Source organism: Sus scrofa, chromosome 16, assembly GCF_000003025.6.
Source record: "Sus scrofa isolate TJ Tabasco breed Duroc chromosome 16, Sscrofa11.1, whole genome shotgun sequence".
Lineage (NCBI taxonomy): Eukaryota > Metazoa > Chordata > Mammalia > Artiodactyla > Suidae > Sus > Sus scrofa.
This window is the reverse complement of record NC_010458.4, coordinates 45,327,039-45,343,972: the sequence shown is the minus strand read 5'-3', so window position 1 is coordinate 45,343,972 and position 16,934 is coordinate 45,327,039. Positions and strand designations below refer to the sequence as shown.

The window sequence follows — 16,934 nt, the reverse complement described above, 5'->3', positions numbered from 1 at the left end:
AAGAAAGTGTAGCAGATGGTCTGATGGCTACCAGGCCTTCAGAAGTTCGGGCACGCAGTGAGAACGCGGAAGAACACGGCTCTGTCAGCAGCAATGTGGAATGGAAGCCTCCAGCTACTTGCTGGTCCTGATGACAGCAAGCTATGCCAGGTGCCAGAAAGATCCTGAGAATGTAAAATGAAGGAGCGGCCTTTGGAATTTTGCTCTCTAACCATCACATTCGGGATCATGAGCTGGCCTGGGTCCCATCCACATCACTCATGAGGCACTGATATCACCATTTATCAACAACCACAAAACTGAGGTCAATGCAGTAAGTATTGAGGATTGTGCAAAATTCTGAGTGGCTATGGTTGCCTCAGAAGGGGGAAGGGAAGGCATATATAAAGTCCACTCAAGATTTTCAGGATGTTTACTATCACTCTGGTACTGATAAACTGATGTTTGGGCCTTTTTTTTTTTTTTTAGCTCGTGGCCAAATTGTGTATTTGTCTTTCTCTCTCTGGCCCTGTGGAGAGACAAGAAGAGTGTCAGAATTTCAGAGGGAAATGGCCTTTGGGAATAAACTGGTCTAATTCTCTGTTCTCCATCTTTCCAGGTAAGTGGCAACGTGGCCCTCCTGGGAGATATCCAGCGGCATGAAACTGATGGCCTGATGAGGCAGCCCGTTTCCCACTCAGAAAGCTTTCTTGGAACATTCTTGCCCTCATACGCAGCCCACGTGTGCCTTGCTGTTCCCTCCTTGTAACAGCACAAGGTTGCATTCCTGAGACACAGGCAAGTAAACTCCCAGTTCATTTAGCACCTGAGCAGCCCAGAAGGTGCAGATCTCTCATGCCGGGCAACCTGCAGAAGCCGAGCGCCAACTCCCATCCCAGCACGGCCTGCCTCCAGGGCTTCCCTATGAAAGGAAGACAATCCTCCACTGCCATATTTAGAGACTCTGTGTCAGCTCCTCAAAGGGCACAGACACTGTTAACACTCACAGCTATCACTCTTCCCCTGACCTTCAAACTCCATTCATAAAAAAAGGAACAAAGAAGAAATCTGATCCCTCACAATCAATGGAAGGGGAAAAAAAATCTGTGCAGGGATGCAGTGAATGTTTTTGTGGTGACAGCATAAGCCTATCTGGAATCTCTACAGTTCACTTTAGATCACCCTCTGGAGGCACATTATTAGAGACCCCTGGCTCCAAGCTACCAATCAAATACTTCTCCCAGGGACGTTCCAAGGTGTTCAAGACCAAACTCATCATTGCTGTAACTTTCCTCGCTCTCCAACGCTGCTCTCTTGGGTTCCGTTCCATTAACACTAGAGATCTCAGTGCCAACTATTCATTCAAAGCTATCTACTGAACACCTACTGTGTTCATCAATTTTTGTGACCAAGACTGCTAGCTGCTTACCAAACCCATTTCCTGTTTCCTGGACACAGGGAAGCTGTATTTACCAGCCTTCCTGTTCCTAGGTGCAGTAGAACATTAAATTCTAGGCAATGGAATGGGAGTGGAAGTAAGGCAGGCCACTCTCAGGTCTGGACCTGCACCATCTCCCACGCTCTTTCCCTTTTCACCAGCTGTGATGATGCCCAGAGCAACCTTAAAGGCCATGCCCTAAAGGCCCCTTGGACCCCTAAACAACTGTGTGGAGTGGACCCTCTCCACACTCTCAGTCTGTGAGTAAGCAGTACAATTTCATTGTCTCTGAGCCCATGTACATTTACTTGGTGGTGGGTTTGTGAGCAGCCCTGTAACCCATACATCCTCTACTTCCAATTCAATCATTTACTCATTCTTTAATAAACATTTCTCAAACACTTACAACATTCCAGGCATTGAGAGAGACACAGGGAAAATAAAAATGATAAAAGGAGGTCACAAGGCCTACTTAAACTGGGTAATTACAACCCCATATAAATGATCCCATGGCATCTTAAGTTAGCAACAGTGGAAAGAGTCCAGACTTCATTTTAAATCCTCAGCTAGTTAAGCTCCTTAAATATCTAAGTGTGTTAGCATCTTTATCTGTAAACAGAAGCAATACCCCTTCCTGACTAGTGTCAGGTGGATTAATTGAATGAGATAATGTACATGGAAGCACTCTGTCAACTGTAAAGTATGCTGCAAATGTTAATTTACTTTACTGCAATTGTTCCAATCTAGGTCAGGTTATTCATGAAATATTGTACCAGCATCCTCATTGGACTTTCTACCTGAAATCCTAAATAAGAGATTGGTAAAGGTATATTTTCTCATTCTGAGCTTGGATCGGTCCTTTTCCTGTTCAAAAAAAAATCTTCCAATACTCTGGAATACTTGCAAAATGAAAGTCAAACATTTTAGCTCAGAATTCAAGGTCCTATATGTCATGGTCCCAAATGAATTCTTAGGTCCCTCTCCATCTCTGTACAGTCCACACTTTTCTTCTACTTCACCACCTATGTTCTAGCCACACACACCGTTTCTACAATGTGCCATGATTCCCACATCTTTGCCTTTGTTTTATTTTTTGGTTTGGTCCTTTACCATCATCTCTCCTCACTGAAACTCCCCAATGTTTAAGGTCTAGTCCAAATACCACCAGTGCCAAATAAAAATCTCTCTCCATGGTACAGCATGGGGACTCAGTTAAAAAAAAAAAAAAGTGTATTGGGGGAAATAACAATAAAAAATAAATTTAAAAATAAATAAATAAATAAACACTTGGCATAAAAAAAAAAAAAAAAAAAAAAACCACTCTCCAAAACACCTCCCCTGCACAACACAGCATTTAGTTTGAGTCTCTCTTCTCCTCCACTATCAATAGCACTTTCACTGGGAATAGCGTGTTGTCTTAGGAAGGCAAAAGAAAAGGAAATGCGAGCATCTAGTAAAGGCATGTGACACTGAAGAAAAAAGTTCAGAAGACAGTCCAATTCCACCCAAAAGAGACAAATCACAAGAGCAATGGAATTCTCTGCATTGTCAGAAAGCTCTTCTTCAAGATTTATTATATTCAGGGGATACTTTATAAAAGCTATTATATGGGAGTTCCCTGGGGGCTCAATGAGTTAAGGATTCAGTATTGTCACTGCTGGCCTCTGGTTACTGCTGTGCATGGATCTGATCCCTGGCCCAGGAACTTCCATGTACCTCAGGCACCACACTCTCTCTCTCTCTCTCTCTCTCACACACACACACACACACACACACACAAGCAAGCTATTATAATGGAATTTTATGTTGAAAGTCACCTCTACAATAATAAACATAATCCCAGCAGAAGAGTAGAACCAAAGTTCAAAGTCATTAATTCATTTCCCCAGTCAATTATTCTTTGTAGATTTTAATTCAGCCTTATTTTAGAAAAATGAAGGAAAACAAATTTGTTAAATTATCCCACTAATATAATGTAAGCATAAAGCTTGTAAGTTGGTATTTTAAGGAACTGGCCATGAGTGGCTAATTTTTCATTCATTTGCACATATGAAATAAAAGGCATAAATAAAAAAGAATTTCAGTCACTCTTTCCATCCACTGAGAGTTCACTTCTACTTTGTCCTTTAAGATTAAAAAAGGGTGGGGTAAGCCAGATACTCTAAGTACATTTTCTAATTATGTATGAGGAGGCCAATTCTATCTACAGATATTGAATTCACGAAAGTCCTAACAAAACATGTACTGTCTATACAGTACTAACAACATCTTCTATTAAGTACTCTTGTAACAAACTGGGCTAAAATGCTAGTAGAATTCCTTGAAGAGACTTCTTTGTAGAACAGAGAAGAATGAATTTATATCAGCCTGTGAGTGAGAGGATAGGGTATATAACTAGGATTCTAAAAAAGATTAAAAATACTATAAGCTTTTAGATAATTTCTATGCTTTGTCCTATAAAAATAAAAATAAAAAATAAATAAAAATAAAATAAAAATTTGTGTCAACAGATATGATACTCTAACATGAATTAGAAAATGTTTTCACAAAAGTATTAAAATGTATCATTAGAAGAGATGGATCAAAATTTGACATATTCAGTGTAGACCATTTCCTAAGGAAAGTCATGTGAAAACCTGTAATATACATGCTGGACATAACAACTAATCACTGTACACGAAGTGAAACACCAGTAAGATATACTTAATGGGTTAAGCTTGGTACATTTTCTTTTTTTTTTTTCTTTTTTTTTTTTTTCTTTTCAAGGCCACACCAGAGGCACATGGAGGTTCCCAGGCTAGGGGTCGAATTAGAGCTGTAGCCACCAGCCTATGCCACAGCCACAGCAATGCCAGATCCAAGCCATGTCTGTGACCTACACCACAGCTTAAGACAACACCAAATCCCTGACCCACTGAGCCAGGCCAGGGATCGAACTTGCATCCTCATGGATACTAGTCAGATTCCTTTTCCCCAGCCACGACGGGAACTCCAAGCCTAGTACATTTTCTCAGTTAATGAGAAACCATTTCATCAAAGAAACCATTCAACCAGTTTCCTCACTCAGCATTAATACTAAGAGGATAGTTAAGAAAAAACTGTTTATTGCATATTGAGGTCCAAAGTGTTCACATCCTCCTGGGGGGGGGGGCAATCGAGGGCGGGGGGGTGGGGGTGGGGAGGGAAGACAAAGCATCCCCGGCAGGCACTGGAGCACGCTTACCTCCAGAAGTGAAAAGCGAAGAGAGGACTACAGGGACTGCCTGGGCTGGATGGGGTTGGACTCAGGCTCCTTGGAGTGAGACTGAAAGTTAAAACAATGTCATTCCAGGTGGCAGAAACAGTGGCAGTGAAAACAGCAGAGCTCACTGAAGGGACTGTGTTTCTTACTGGCCAGGATCCCCCGGCAGGCATGCATATCGGGACCATGGGCTAATCATCTAAGCACGTGCCCTGTTGACTTCTAAAATAGAGGAGCACCATGCTTCCTGCTGGAAATTTGAAATTTACATTCTCAAAACTGCTGCCATTTTTATTTGTGCCCTTCTTTCCTTTGCCACAGAGCAACTCAGCAGATGTGTTTGACGTGACTTTTTCGCAAAGAAAAATCAGTGCTGTTTTTTCAGTGAGTATTTTCTATTTCTGATTAGGAGTCAATAGTCAATCTGTAGCAGAACTGTAAGGAAGTAGCTATCAGAATAGAAATGAAAATTCAGGTTAAATACTGTAGTTTTTAAGAAGTAAAGCAAAAAAACATTTCCATATAGGAAGTTACATTTTTAAGCATGTTGCAGTGAAAAGTACCCATAACATTTTCTCTCATTCTCAGGGGCAAGAGGAAAAAGTGTTCTTATGCTTATATTCAGAATAAGTAACGTCAAAATTTCTCACATATGGTTGTATGATATTTTACTCTCCAAAGAGGCTTTCTCCAATTCAGGTATCAATGGACCATTGTAATTCCCACTCCCACCAACCTATCCAAACCACAAAGCATATTCACCATCCAACTCTCAAATATTCAGCCTGGGGTGGTGGATTTATTGTCCCTTTATCTTTTCACCTATTGGCCTCCTGGCTCTTCTTTTTTAGGAAGGAAATAAAGCAACTTTGTGAGATCTCTTACTTATAATAATTCTGCCAATAGATCTTTCAAAGTATGAAGTAAATATTAGTCAACTCCCAATTATTTCCACAGAGGAAAATCAGAGTACGAATTAGCTAGGCATTCTGGTACCAACTGTTAGGCTGATGTGAGCCCTGGAAACTCCTGCTACTTTACAATTAGTTTCTTAAAGAACAATCTTCTGGCATTCCTTTGGTCCATAACTCTATACCATTCCACATTTTCCTGCCTCAGAGAAAGAGGTCTTGGAACTGAGCTGCATATTGGCTAATTCAAGCTGGCTGGGCCCTTCAGTGAATGGAGAAGTGGCAACAGTGGCTAAAATCAGATTTGGGCTTACCAAATTCTTAATGTCATTCTTGGTTCTCACTATGTGGATAATTGAGACTTGCCTGTATTTGTTTTAAACCAAACTGCTGCTCAAAATGCTCCAACTTATTTAATAAAATGTTTCAAGAGAGTAATTTTTTATCTTCTAGAATCATTCTCTGGTTTGGTGTCAGTATTTGGCAAACTAAGATATTGGTTTCCTTACACATTCAGAGCACATTCAAAAGCTGCTGCTCATAAACACACTGTACTCTAACTTAGCAGCTCATTGGAAAGCTCTCACGAGTGTCCACTGATAAAGCCATCATTTAGTCTAAGTACACTCTTATCTGTTCCTTCTGGTCCTAAAATAGGCATGCAAAGGCACTAAAGCCACTCCTTGCTGCCAAGCTGAGACACATTATCATGTCTGCTATGAAGTGTCTCTGCACCTAATTCTATACTAAAATTGGAAAAAGGAAGGAAAAAAAACAACGACCCAATTTCTCAGAAATCCAAAAGCCATGCATAGGCTACCTACATGTCAGAAATTTCTGAATAAATTGTTAATCTATTAATTTCTGAAGTACTTATATACTTGTGTCTCACACCCAGGATTTCAGTTTCTGAAATAGGAATCAGAAATGGCCTCGTGGTATTGATAAGTGGAAAATTCTGCATTGCCTCTACAGAGTGTAAAATGTGCTAGTGTAACAGCCTGTGCTGCAGTACCTATGCAATAAATTCTCCTGAAAGAAAAACAGAAATGGCTCCTGAGATAATATCCAACAGCCATTCTGCATAGATGGTCTGTCATAAGGTCCCCAAATAAATAAAATTATATACATTAAATGTACTCTTAATAAAATCATTGATACGACTTTCCATTAGAACCATTCTCTGCAGTGCTAAGAAACTGTATTTACTCACAGACTGAAGAATTAGCTTTCTCCATGAATGAATGTAAAATTAGCTATGTCTTCCTAAGAGTAGTTTTGCATTTCAAGGCAAACAAAACATTCAAAGTGAATTTCATGCTAATACCACAATAGCATTGAAGAGTGGTCCTTCATTCCACTGTCTCAAGCTCCTCAGGTAGAGGAGAACACTGTTTCAAATGCTCGGTAACATTTACCAGGGTAGAGGCTGGCCCGAGGGGGTGTGGCCTGAGACCCAAACAAAATCCAGGGAACCTCCTGAGCTGAGCTGACACGTATGTCCTGCGTCATCACTGGCAATGTCATGCAATTTATGGCACACCTCAGGCTTTTGAATTATAAATGGAACAATGGCTAGAACTGAGTTTGTATTTTTCAAAGTAGCTCTGAAGTATCTCCTATTAACGTGGACAAGATAGCAAAAATGAAAGAAAGAAAGGGTGTCATGTGAGATGATGCATGCCAAGTTTGAAGACCACAAGGAAGCAGCACAACCATAAGCAGGTGAAAGAGAAGCTGAGGTTAGAGCTAACATTCCTGGGCCTGGAACACAGAGCCAAGGGCATCTGAGCTGTGCTTCTCCAGAATTCCAGAGAGAGGAGGGCTAAGTAGAAAAATGAATGCATGCCACTAAAAAGATTCCACATCAGGAGGGCTGAATGTCAGGGTGGATGGAGATGGGCACCAAACAGTAGGCAGTGGGTAAACACTCTTTGTAGCTCCATTATATAAAAAGCCACATCTAGCTAAAGGTTGGAGGAGCCCTCTAACTTTCTGTAAGCTAGCACTTATTACCAAAAAAAAAAAAAAAAAAAAAAAAAGTATATTTTTAGAGGGAGAACTTAAGAAAATACTCAAATCACTTCAGAAATATCATGTCTTTTTTCATTTATTAACTGAGGAAACAGTTATGACGCATCTTGAGAGGGAGAGTTACTACTCGGAACTGGGCACAGGTCTTCCCTGAGGTCTCTTCCTGGAGGGGGTCCAGTGTGAGATAATCGAGATTGTACAGATTTCCATGAAAATGTAATTCTTTATCTGTATTGCAAGTTAGAAGGGATTTTTATATATTTTTTAACAGATTTCTATGGTACTGTTTATGATTTTAAGTGTGCCAGCACAAACTAACTCATAGCTTCTGCATCTTTGACTAACAGATTTTAAATAAAAATCTGCTGACACTGCCTGCATCACAGATGTTTAACTTCTGCGCCACAAATTAGATGTGGGCATTTTCCGTGGCTACATCGAATCAAAAAGCAGTCAGATGCAATAATGGGTTAAAAAAAAAAAAAAGCAGCTAAGCAAACAGAGCTCAACTAGGTAAACATACTGCATGCGGTGGCTGGAGACTCTGCAGAGAGGATGCAAAATGTACTATAGTTCATTAATATTCTGTTGCACAGATAAAACATGGATCACATCTAATGAGTGTCACAAATAGCCCTTCTCTCACAGTCTTATCCCTTGTGATGTCTTCTGTTATTCAATGGAGGCCCTTCTTTAGAAAAAGGCAGCGTGGGGATAAACAAACAGTAAGAGAGAAGGAGAAAAAGACAGACACACCACGGCCTGCTGATACATTCTTTCACAATGAGCTGTTAAGATGTTTCCAGCACTGAGGTTTAGTAACTTTAAATATGCAGCAGCGCTTTCCCTGTGACTGCAATGCAAAATGCTGGGTCTGGGTTTCTATCTCAGCTGAAAGCAAATGCCATACATTTAAGACATGTTCCTTCCACCTCACACTGCAGTGCTCTGAGGCTGTCAGTACAAACAAATGCTAAATAGCTCTTGGGCGCAGGAAAGCGAGTGCCATGCAGAAAGCATTAAAATATTAAAGAGAGACAATACTTACTCCAAGGTCAGCCCCGGAATCTGTAGCCTTTCCCGCTGGGCTTTCATGGTTGTTATATGTTACCACTCTATTGTAACCATGACACACGGTCCCTGCCCGCGTCCGGTGATGACAGAGAGCCGAAAGGAACCTCTATCAAGGGCTGGACTAACAATCCCTCGAGGGGGAGGGGGATCCTGCAAGTTTGGGTCCTTCCACCTCTAGCCGGCATCCAGAGATGTCAGAGGCTCTCAGGTTAACGGCGGTGCACACTGCACTGATTTCGTTAAGGGAATGAGGCTTTGGGCTCTGCATATCAAGTAATTGGTTTCTGATTTTTTTTTTTTTTTAAAGAAAGTCGCTCCACTCACAGACCCAGTTTTCACCTCAGTGAAATGAGAAGTCCTTTTCACCATGCAGACTGGAAAAAAAAAATTAAAAGAGCAACAGTATTTTACTTGTAAAAGAGTTTTATGTCAGCAAAGCTCAGCTATTCCCCACTTCCCAGGGATGCTCTCGGAGAGAATCTGGCCACCCGGAGGAAGTTCTGCTTATTCTTTCCCTGGTGGAGTTAACAAAATCAGTCATGTTCCGAAAGAACAGCACGGGGGATGGTGCCCAATGAAAATAATTAGATTTCTTTTCTATATATGGCAATCATTGGAAAGAGGAATAAACTAACTGCTTTAATTTGGGGGAAGTTGAACTCTGCTGTGAGGCAAAGACTTGTGTGAACAGGCAACACCCTCCCATGGGAAAATACCAACTGGGACGCAAAAGATGGGAGCCCTCATTTTTGAAAGCTGATTTTTAAGAACACTGCACTGCTACATACTTTATAAGAGCAATCATATACGACTGAAGAAGGAAAGAGAGAACATATGTTCTGGAAGCCTGAAAGTTTCATCCTGTATTTGTTCAACCAACAGTTTTTCACTGTATTCATAACTTGGGACTAAGTGTACTTTCATTGTCATGTATGAAGAACATATCTGACTCACTTCCTCTAATGCACTTGAAAATGTTTTAAAATTAGGCAGTCACTGGCTTGTTGAGAAGAAATACTAGAACATATTAGGATTTAATCTTAGCAAGATTTCTCATTTTCAAGCACTGAAAGTCTGTGTACACACAGCCAAACCGCAGGGAGACAACAGTGCTCAAGCAGTTACACTGAAGAGGTCATGAAATCAAGCTCCATCTCTTCACCGGTGACAAAGTTGAGATGCAAAGTTGGTGGCAGTGCCAGAATGAGATTTGGGGCTGTCATATGCAGAGATGCCATGCACAGTTGCTCAGGTTGCACCCCGCACAAGGATGCTAGACAAGGAGGGAAGTCTGGGGTGAAATCCAGACTGCTTCCCACTTTGCCAAGCCTGCACCAATGCTCTGGTGCTTCGGCTCTTTTTCCCCTTCATTTTCATGATGTCACACTCAGCTCTGCACCATCTAGTAGGTCACCTGTGTCTAAATCTACAAAGCAGCGTGTGGGCTAGAGGAGGCTCAAGGGATCTTCCCAGAACCCTTCTCAACATCTTAACCCACCAGCTTGCTCTGGGGCATTTGTAATGTTATTCCTTCTGTGTGAGCTCACAGAACTAATCAACCCTCCATCCTGTTGAAGGCAACAAACCCACACCAGAAATACGATCATTGCTTAGTGACCATAGGGAGGCAGATAGAAAAGTAAACAAATGACTGTAATCAGCATAAAAGCATAATGATAAATAATAAAGATACAGAGGAACATAAAGGCGGAGGCATCACTCTGCTCCCCATCTTGCTCCCCCTCACAAATAAACTTCTTTGCAATGTAAAACATCCAGAATCTCACCATTCTTTCCACCCAAATCACGGTGACCCAAGACAGATGATGTCTGGCCTAGATGACTGTAATTCCCTTCTAAATGGACTCTCCACTTCCTCCCTGCTACCCTCCTATGCTTTGTTCGCCACACAAACTCCAAAAGGATCTTTTCCAGAATATACCATTCCTCTGTTTAAAATTCTCCACTAGTGCCCCTCTTACTCCAAGTAAAAGTCAAAAACATAGCAAACTTGGCCAAAAAAAAGGGGATGATTTAGTATCAATAGAAGTGACAATGGCAATGTATTAAAATATATCCAAAGTTTTAAGTCGTGAGTTCAAGAAGAAAAGGAAGGAAGGACAAAAGGAAGGAAAGAAGCCAACCAAGCAGCCAGCCATCCAGTCAGCCAGGGTCATGTTTGGAGGATGCTAGAAAACTATCCTATTAGTTTTGAAAATTGGTAAAGGAAAACAAAACAAACAAAAAACAAGCACTTACCTGGTTTCGCCATAAATTCCACCTCATAGATGGGAACTAATTCTCTTCATAGAAGTATTCCAAGTGGTAAATAAAGAATGGGTGACAAAATTAGATTATCACCATTTTTCAAACCCTAACAAATCAATAGATCTAGGCCATAACCATCGACTGCTGGCATCACAAAGAGGCAGCCAGGCACGATGTGCTTCCATTTTTTTTTTCTTTTTTTCTTTTTAGAACCATACCCATGGCACATGGAAGTTCCCAGGCTAGGGGTCCAGCCACCAGCCTACACCACAGCTACAGCGATGTGAGATCCAAGCTGTGTCTGTGACCTACACCATAGCACAGGGCAACGCCAGATCCTTAACCCACTGAGCAAGGCCAGGGGTTGAACCTGCATCCTCAAGGATGCCAGCCAGATTCATTTCCACTGAGCTATGACGGGAATTCCAACACAATGCATTTCTTGATGCAACACATATGAAGTAGATTTACCAAAAAGGCCACATCACCCCTGGATACAACCAAGCCTCTTCATCAAAATAACATTCTATAGAAAATAGGCTCATTTGTGCCATATATTAGATTCAAATTGACAGAACATTGTAAATCAACTATAATAAAAAAAAAGAAAAAAAGAAAAAGAAAATGTAGTGATTGGAGTTCCCTGATGGCCTAGAAGTTAAGGACCCAATGCTGTCACTGCTGAGGTCAGATCGCTGCTGTGGCATGGGTTCCATCTCTGGCCTTGGAGCGACTGTGTGCCGTAGGTGTGACAAAAAAAAAAATATATATATATATATATATTTATATATTTTTATATATATTTATATATTTACATATTTATATATATATAAATATATATATAGTGACAAAGGAACATGTTAATATTACAGAGATGTGATCAGCAAAAGCTAGACTATGAAAACCAGAACAAATAATCTGGTTTCTTAAAATTTTTCAAAGAGGGAAGAAAAAAAAATGGAAAGAGAATCAGCATCAAAGAAGAAAGAGATATATTGACTAACTGCAACATATAAAACTTTTTGGAGTCCTGCTATCAAACATATAATCAAACATTTAGAAAATAATCAGTATAACAGACACTCACACACTGGGTATTTTTGGTATTAATTATTTTGAAGTATAATATTGGGATAGGGAGGATTCTAAATTCCTTATCTTCTAAAGACACACCATAAAATATTCACAGATAAAATATTATGTCTAGGCTTTGTTTCAAATTAATCTGGAGAGAGTAAGACATTATATAAAAGAAAACTGTCCATAAGATACTATTTATTAAGCCTAGGTGATGGGTAAATAGGAGATTTATTATACTGTTCTATCTGGTACATGTCTGAAAATTACTGTAATAAAAAACAAAAGAAGTTAGAGTTCCCATCTTAGCTCAGTGGTTAAGAACCCGACATAGGGTCCATGAGGCTGTGGGTTCGATCTCTGGCCTCATTCAGTGGGTTAAGGATACCACATTGCTGTGGCTGTGGTGTAGGCTGACAGCTGCAGTTCTGATTCAACTCCTAGCTTGGGAACTTCCATATGCCACAGGGGCAGCCCTAATAAGACAAAAAGAAAAAGAAAAGAAAAAAAAAAAAAAAAACTAAAGAAGAGTTCATACTCGATCTGCAGAGCTCCACGTGACATGTACACACAGGCCTCCCTGGCCTCCTCCCCTGCAACTCCTAGCCTCACTCCTGGCTGGGCCACATACAGCAAGCACACCCCTACCCCACAGCCTTTGCACTTACTGCTCCCTTTGCCTGAAACCCATTCCCTGAGATGTCCAAACGTCCTGACTGTTGGAAATTACGAGCCTTCCTCAAACCTTGTGTTTCCTTCTCATCCAGACGTCTTTTTCTCTCAGCACTGTTGACATAATTTGTATTTATTTGTTGACCATCTACCTTCCCCTAAGAGAGGCGGCTTTAGGAAGGTAAGTGGGTTGTGTGTATTTCCAGCGCCAAGACCAGCCTACACAGGTATCCAACATCTATCTGCTGAAAAATGGCTACATGTCCCTCCCTAAACTGCTGCAACCACCAACCAAAGAGACTTGCCCTCTTTTTTCCTGTAATTATAGATCTCCACAGCATCAGATAACTTAAGTGTCAGAACCATGACCTCAGAGAGTGGCCTTCAAGAAACTGGACAATCAGGGAGTCCCTGTTGTGGTAACAAACCTAATATCCACAGGATGTGGGTTCGATCCCTGGCCTCTCTCAGTGGGTTAAAGGATCCGGCATTGCCCTGAGCTGTGATGTATGTGGCAGATGCAGCTCAGATCCTGAGTTGCTGTGGCTGTGGTATAGGCTGGAAGCTGTAGCTCCAATTTGACCCGTATCTTGGGAACATCCATATGCCACGGATGTGGCCCTAAAAAGCCAAAAAAAAAAAAAAAAAAAAAAAAAAAAAAAAAAAAAAAAAGAAAGAAAGAAAGAAAGAGAAGAGAAGAAAAGAAACAAAAGAAAGAAAGTGCACAATGCACAATGGGGACATGTCCAGATACCACAAGAACATACAGAAAGCTGCCCCACTGGCTGGAAGGCACACACCAAGGACTACCTGCACACATGTGCATGAGGAGGAGAAAAGTGAAGTCATGTTATGTTCTGTCAGGAGGTGTGCAGGTGGAGAAGACAGTGGTTTCAACTACTTTGGTGTGATGGAGAAGACATGCACACAGGCTGGAGTTAAGCAGCCTTCTCTTCTTACTGGAAAGGAACACCATGCCGTCACATTAATGGCGGCAATACCATTTCTGAACAAACCCAGAGGCATGGCTTAAGGCAGGGTTCTTCTGCGTATTTTCCAGTGTTTTAGTTCTCATTCCAGGGCTGGGCTAGCAACACGTGGAGACCTTTTTGGTTGTCACGCCTGGGGAGGAGGGGGTTGCTGCTGCTGGAAACTAGTGGGCACAAGTCAGGGACATCACTGAGCACCCTACGATGCACGAGACAGCTCCCACAGCAAAGAATCACTCAGCATCCTTAACCAGTTTTAAACATCTTGGTTCAGGTTTCATTGCACTCAGCTTAGCAAGGGAAAAAAAAAAAAGAAGCAGTCCTACTGTTTCATTTCTCAGTCGATATTTTCTCTCTCAGAATATTACTAACCCAAGCATATGTAATATTCCCACCCTGTTTTCAGGAGGTGGGGCTTTTTAGAGCCAGAGCCCCAGAAGTGTCTCTAAATCACAAAGCCCTAATGACCGGGGTCTCCATGACACACCCGAGCAACAACCCAGATACAGAAAAGCAAGACAATCTAAATGTGGTTTTACAAAAGAGGTCCATGATGGCACTGAGGTCATGGCTCACACATCTGGCCAGGTTCAAGGATTTGAGGCACAGGAATTGCACATAACAGTATGATGACATCTTAGATGAAATTCAAGTGTTAGATGTCCCCAATCCAGTATTTTCTCAGTTTGGGGTTTTGTTTGTTTGTTTCTCTAGATTCAAGGCTTCCACAAGAATGACACAAAGCTCTAAGGCTAGAGTGAAAATGAGCATCACTTGGAGTTCCCATTGTGACTCAGCAGGTTAAGGACTCAACATTGTCTCTGTGAGGATATGAGTTAGTTCCCTGGCCTTGATCAGTGGGGTAAGGACCCAGTGTTGCCACAAGCTGCAGTGTGGTTCGCATATGAGGCTTAGATCCCATGTTGTTATTGCTATGGAGTGGGCCATAGCTTCAGCTCCAATTCAACCCCTGGCCTGGGAACTTACATATGCTGCAGGCGTGGCCTTAAAAAGAAAAAAGGAAAAAAAGAAAAGAAAATGAGCATGACTCTCCCTGAAGTTTCAATTAATTTTATATTCTTTTTTTTTCTCTTTAGGACCACACATTTGGTATACGGAATGGGGGGTCGAATCAGAGCTGCAGCTGCCAGCCTACGCCATAGCCAGAGCCACACAGGATCCGAGCCACATCTGTGACCTACATCACAGCTCATGGCAATGCCAGACCCTTAACCCAATGAAGGAGACCGGGGATCAAACCCACATCCTCATGGATACTAGTCAAATTTATTTCTGCTGAGCCACAATGGGAACTCCCTATTTATATATTCTTAAACGGTAGGCATGGTTGAGGAAAATGTTTAATAAAGGTGTGTGTGGGAGTTCCCGTCATGGCTCAGTGGTTAATGAATCTGAGTAGGAACCATAAGGCTGCGGGTTCAATCCCTGGCCTTGCTCAGTGGGTTAGGGATCCGGCGTTGCTGTGAGCTGTGGTGTAGGTCACAGATGCGGCTCGGATCCCGCATTGCTGTGGCTCTGGTGTAGGCCAGTGGCTACAGCTCTGATTCGACCCCTAGTCTGGAACCTCCATATGCTGCGGGAGTGGCTGAAGAAATGGCAAAAAAAGACCAAAAAAAAAAAAAGTGTGTGTGTGTGTCTATCTTTTCTGTTACAACTCACATAACCCAATAACAGACCACATTATTTTTTTTTCATTATCTTAATAGCTGATATCACTCATAATTACTGTATGCCTGAAATACTTTACATCAACTGCACTTCAATAAAAAATAAAAATTAAAAAGTTAAAACTTAAAAAATATTTAGTCAGTAGTTGCTATTCTAGGTATGATAATAATAGCAGTGGATGAGATGGAAAGCCTGTCTATGGAGTTCAGCTAAGTTGGGCAAATGAAATAAGGATATTAATAAAATAATTTCTGATAAGAATAGGTATAGTGCATGTTGTCATAGTGACATGACCATCAGTGACCTGGGGAGTAGAGACAGTGCTTTTAGATTGGGAACATGAGGACTTGGTGATATTGCAAGCTTCATCTGCAGGATAAAAAGGAGAGAGTTCATGAAGAGTCGGGAAAAGAGTACCACAGGCAGAGGGAACAGCAACTGCAAAGTGTCTAAAGCTGGGACAGAACTGGTGGCTCATTTAACAGCCTTAAAGTAGGTCATGGGTTAATTGTATTTATACAACAAACATTTGTTGAGCTTTTTTTTTAATATATAATGCATGGCATTGTGGGGGATGTAAGGTCGAATCATATATAAGTCTGAACTCTGAGATTTTATCATTTAGTGAAAGAGAAAGAAGGATAGAATAAAAGTTAAAGGAGGAATCAGTTTTATGTTCTATATGCCATGGAAATAAAGAACCAGGTTTTGATTTGAGTGATATCTTTAATAATAAGTATTGGCTTTTCAAGCATGCCTTTTTGAGAAGTCAGTTAATAGCTTCTAAGGATTCTCCATCATTTCATAGAGCAGGTAACATGAGGTTGTCCTTATATGTTCATCCACTGATGGATCTATAGCAAGTGCTTCCTATGGACAAGACACTAGAGAAGCAAGATAACCAAGCTAGGAGCCCTCCTACAGAGATACGATCAGGGCAGAAACATCTTCAACTCTTTCACTCCTCCCTGTCTCCTGCCCTCTCATGCTCCTCCTCCTTCCTCAAACAAAATGAGATGCTTTCTCAACAGAGATGGCTTATCATCAGCATCTACACAGTGTGCTAAAGATATTTTATGACATGTAAGGTGTCAGATTGATTAACCACCTGTATAGCCTTTCTCAAGAAACTACTGGGAGATATATTCCACCTACACAATGAAGAAAATCTTTAAAGAAGAATGCCTAAGATCAAGGAAAGGACAGTGCATGGAGAGAAATGAAGGGAATTACCAGGATGAAGGTCATGATGATACACAGAAATCCCAAGAAAACAGCCATGCAGCAGTCCTAGAGAACACACAGACCGGTATGCAACAGAAGGATGGGGTGCCCATCAGAGGATGAATAGATAAGCCTAAAACAATAGACATATGAAATGGAATGTTTACTCAGCCTTGAAAGGTAAGGACATTTTGATATATAAGACGGATAACCCTTGAGGATATGGTGCTAAGTGACATAAGCCAGCCTCCAAAAGACAGAGACTGTATAATTTCACTTACATGATGTACCTAGAACAGATAAACTCCCAGAGACTGAAAGAACGGTGGTTGCCAGGG

At 41.2% G+C, this 16,934-nt stretch overlaps 1 protein-coding gene across 16 annotated transcripts in view; it reads right to left on the bottom strand.

The window, feature by feature from the left end:
- Positions 1-16,934, bottom strand: part of MAST4 (microtubule associated serine/threonine kinase family member 4) — a 589,582-nt gene that overhangs the window by 218,128 nt on the left and 354,520 nt on the right. The window contains exons 1-2 of one of the 16 annotated variants that reach the window (XM_021076759.1): positions 8,652-11,197; positions 4,641-4,721 (exon numbers count right to left, since the gene is read on the bottom strand). The exons of 13 other annotated variants lie outside the window; for them this stretch is intronic. In XM_021076759.1, the coding sequence (XP_020932418.1) occupies positions 4,641-4,721; positions 8,652-8,698 (128 nt within the window). In that variant the 5' untranslated portion in view covers positions 8,699-11,197. Of the gene's footprint in view, positions 1-4,640; positions 7,588-8,651; positions 11,198-16,934 lie in introns of those variants that run through there. 2 more of the 16 variants (XM_021076765.1, XM_021076757.1) reach the window with 2 other exon arrangements.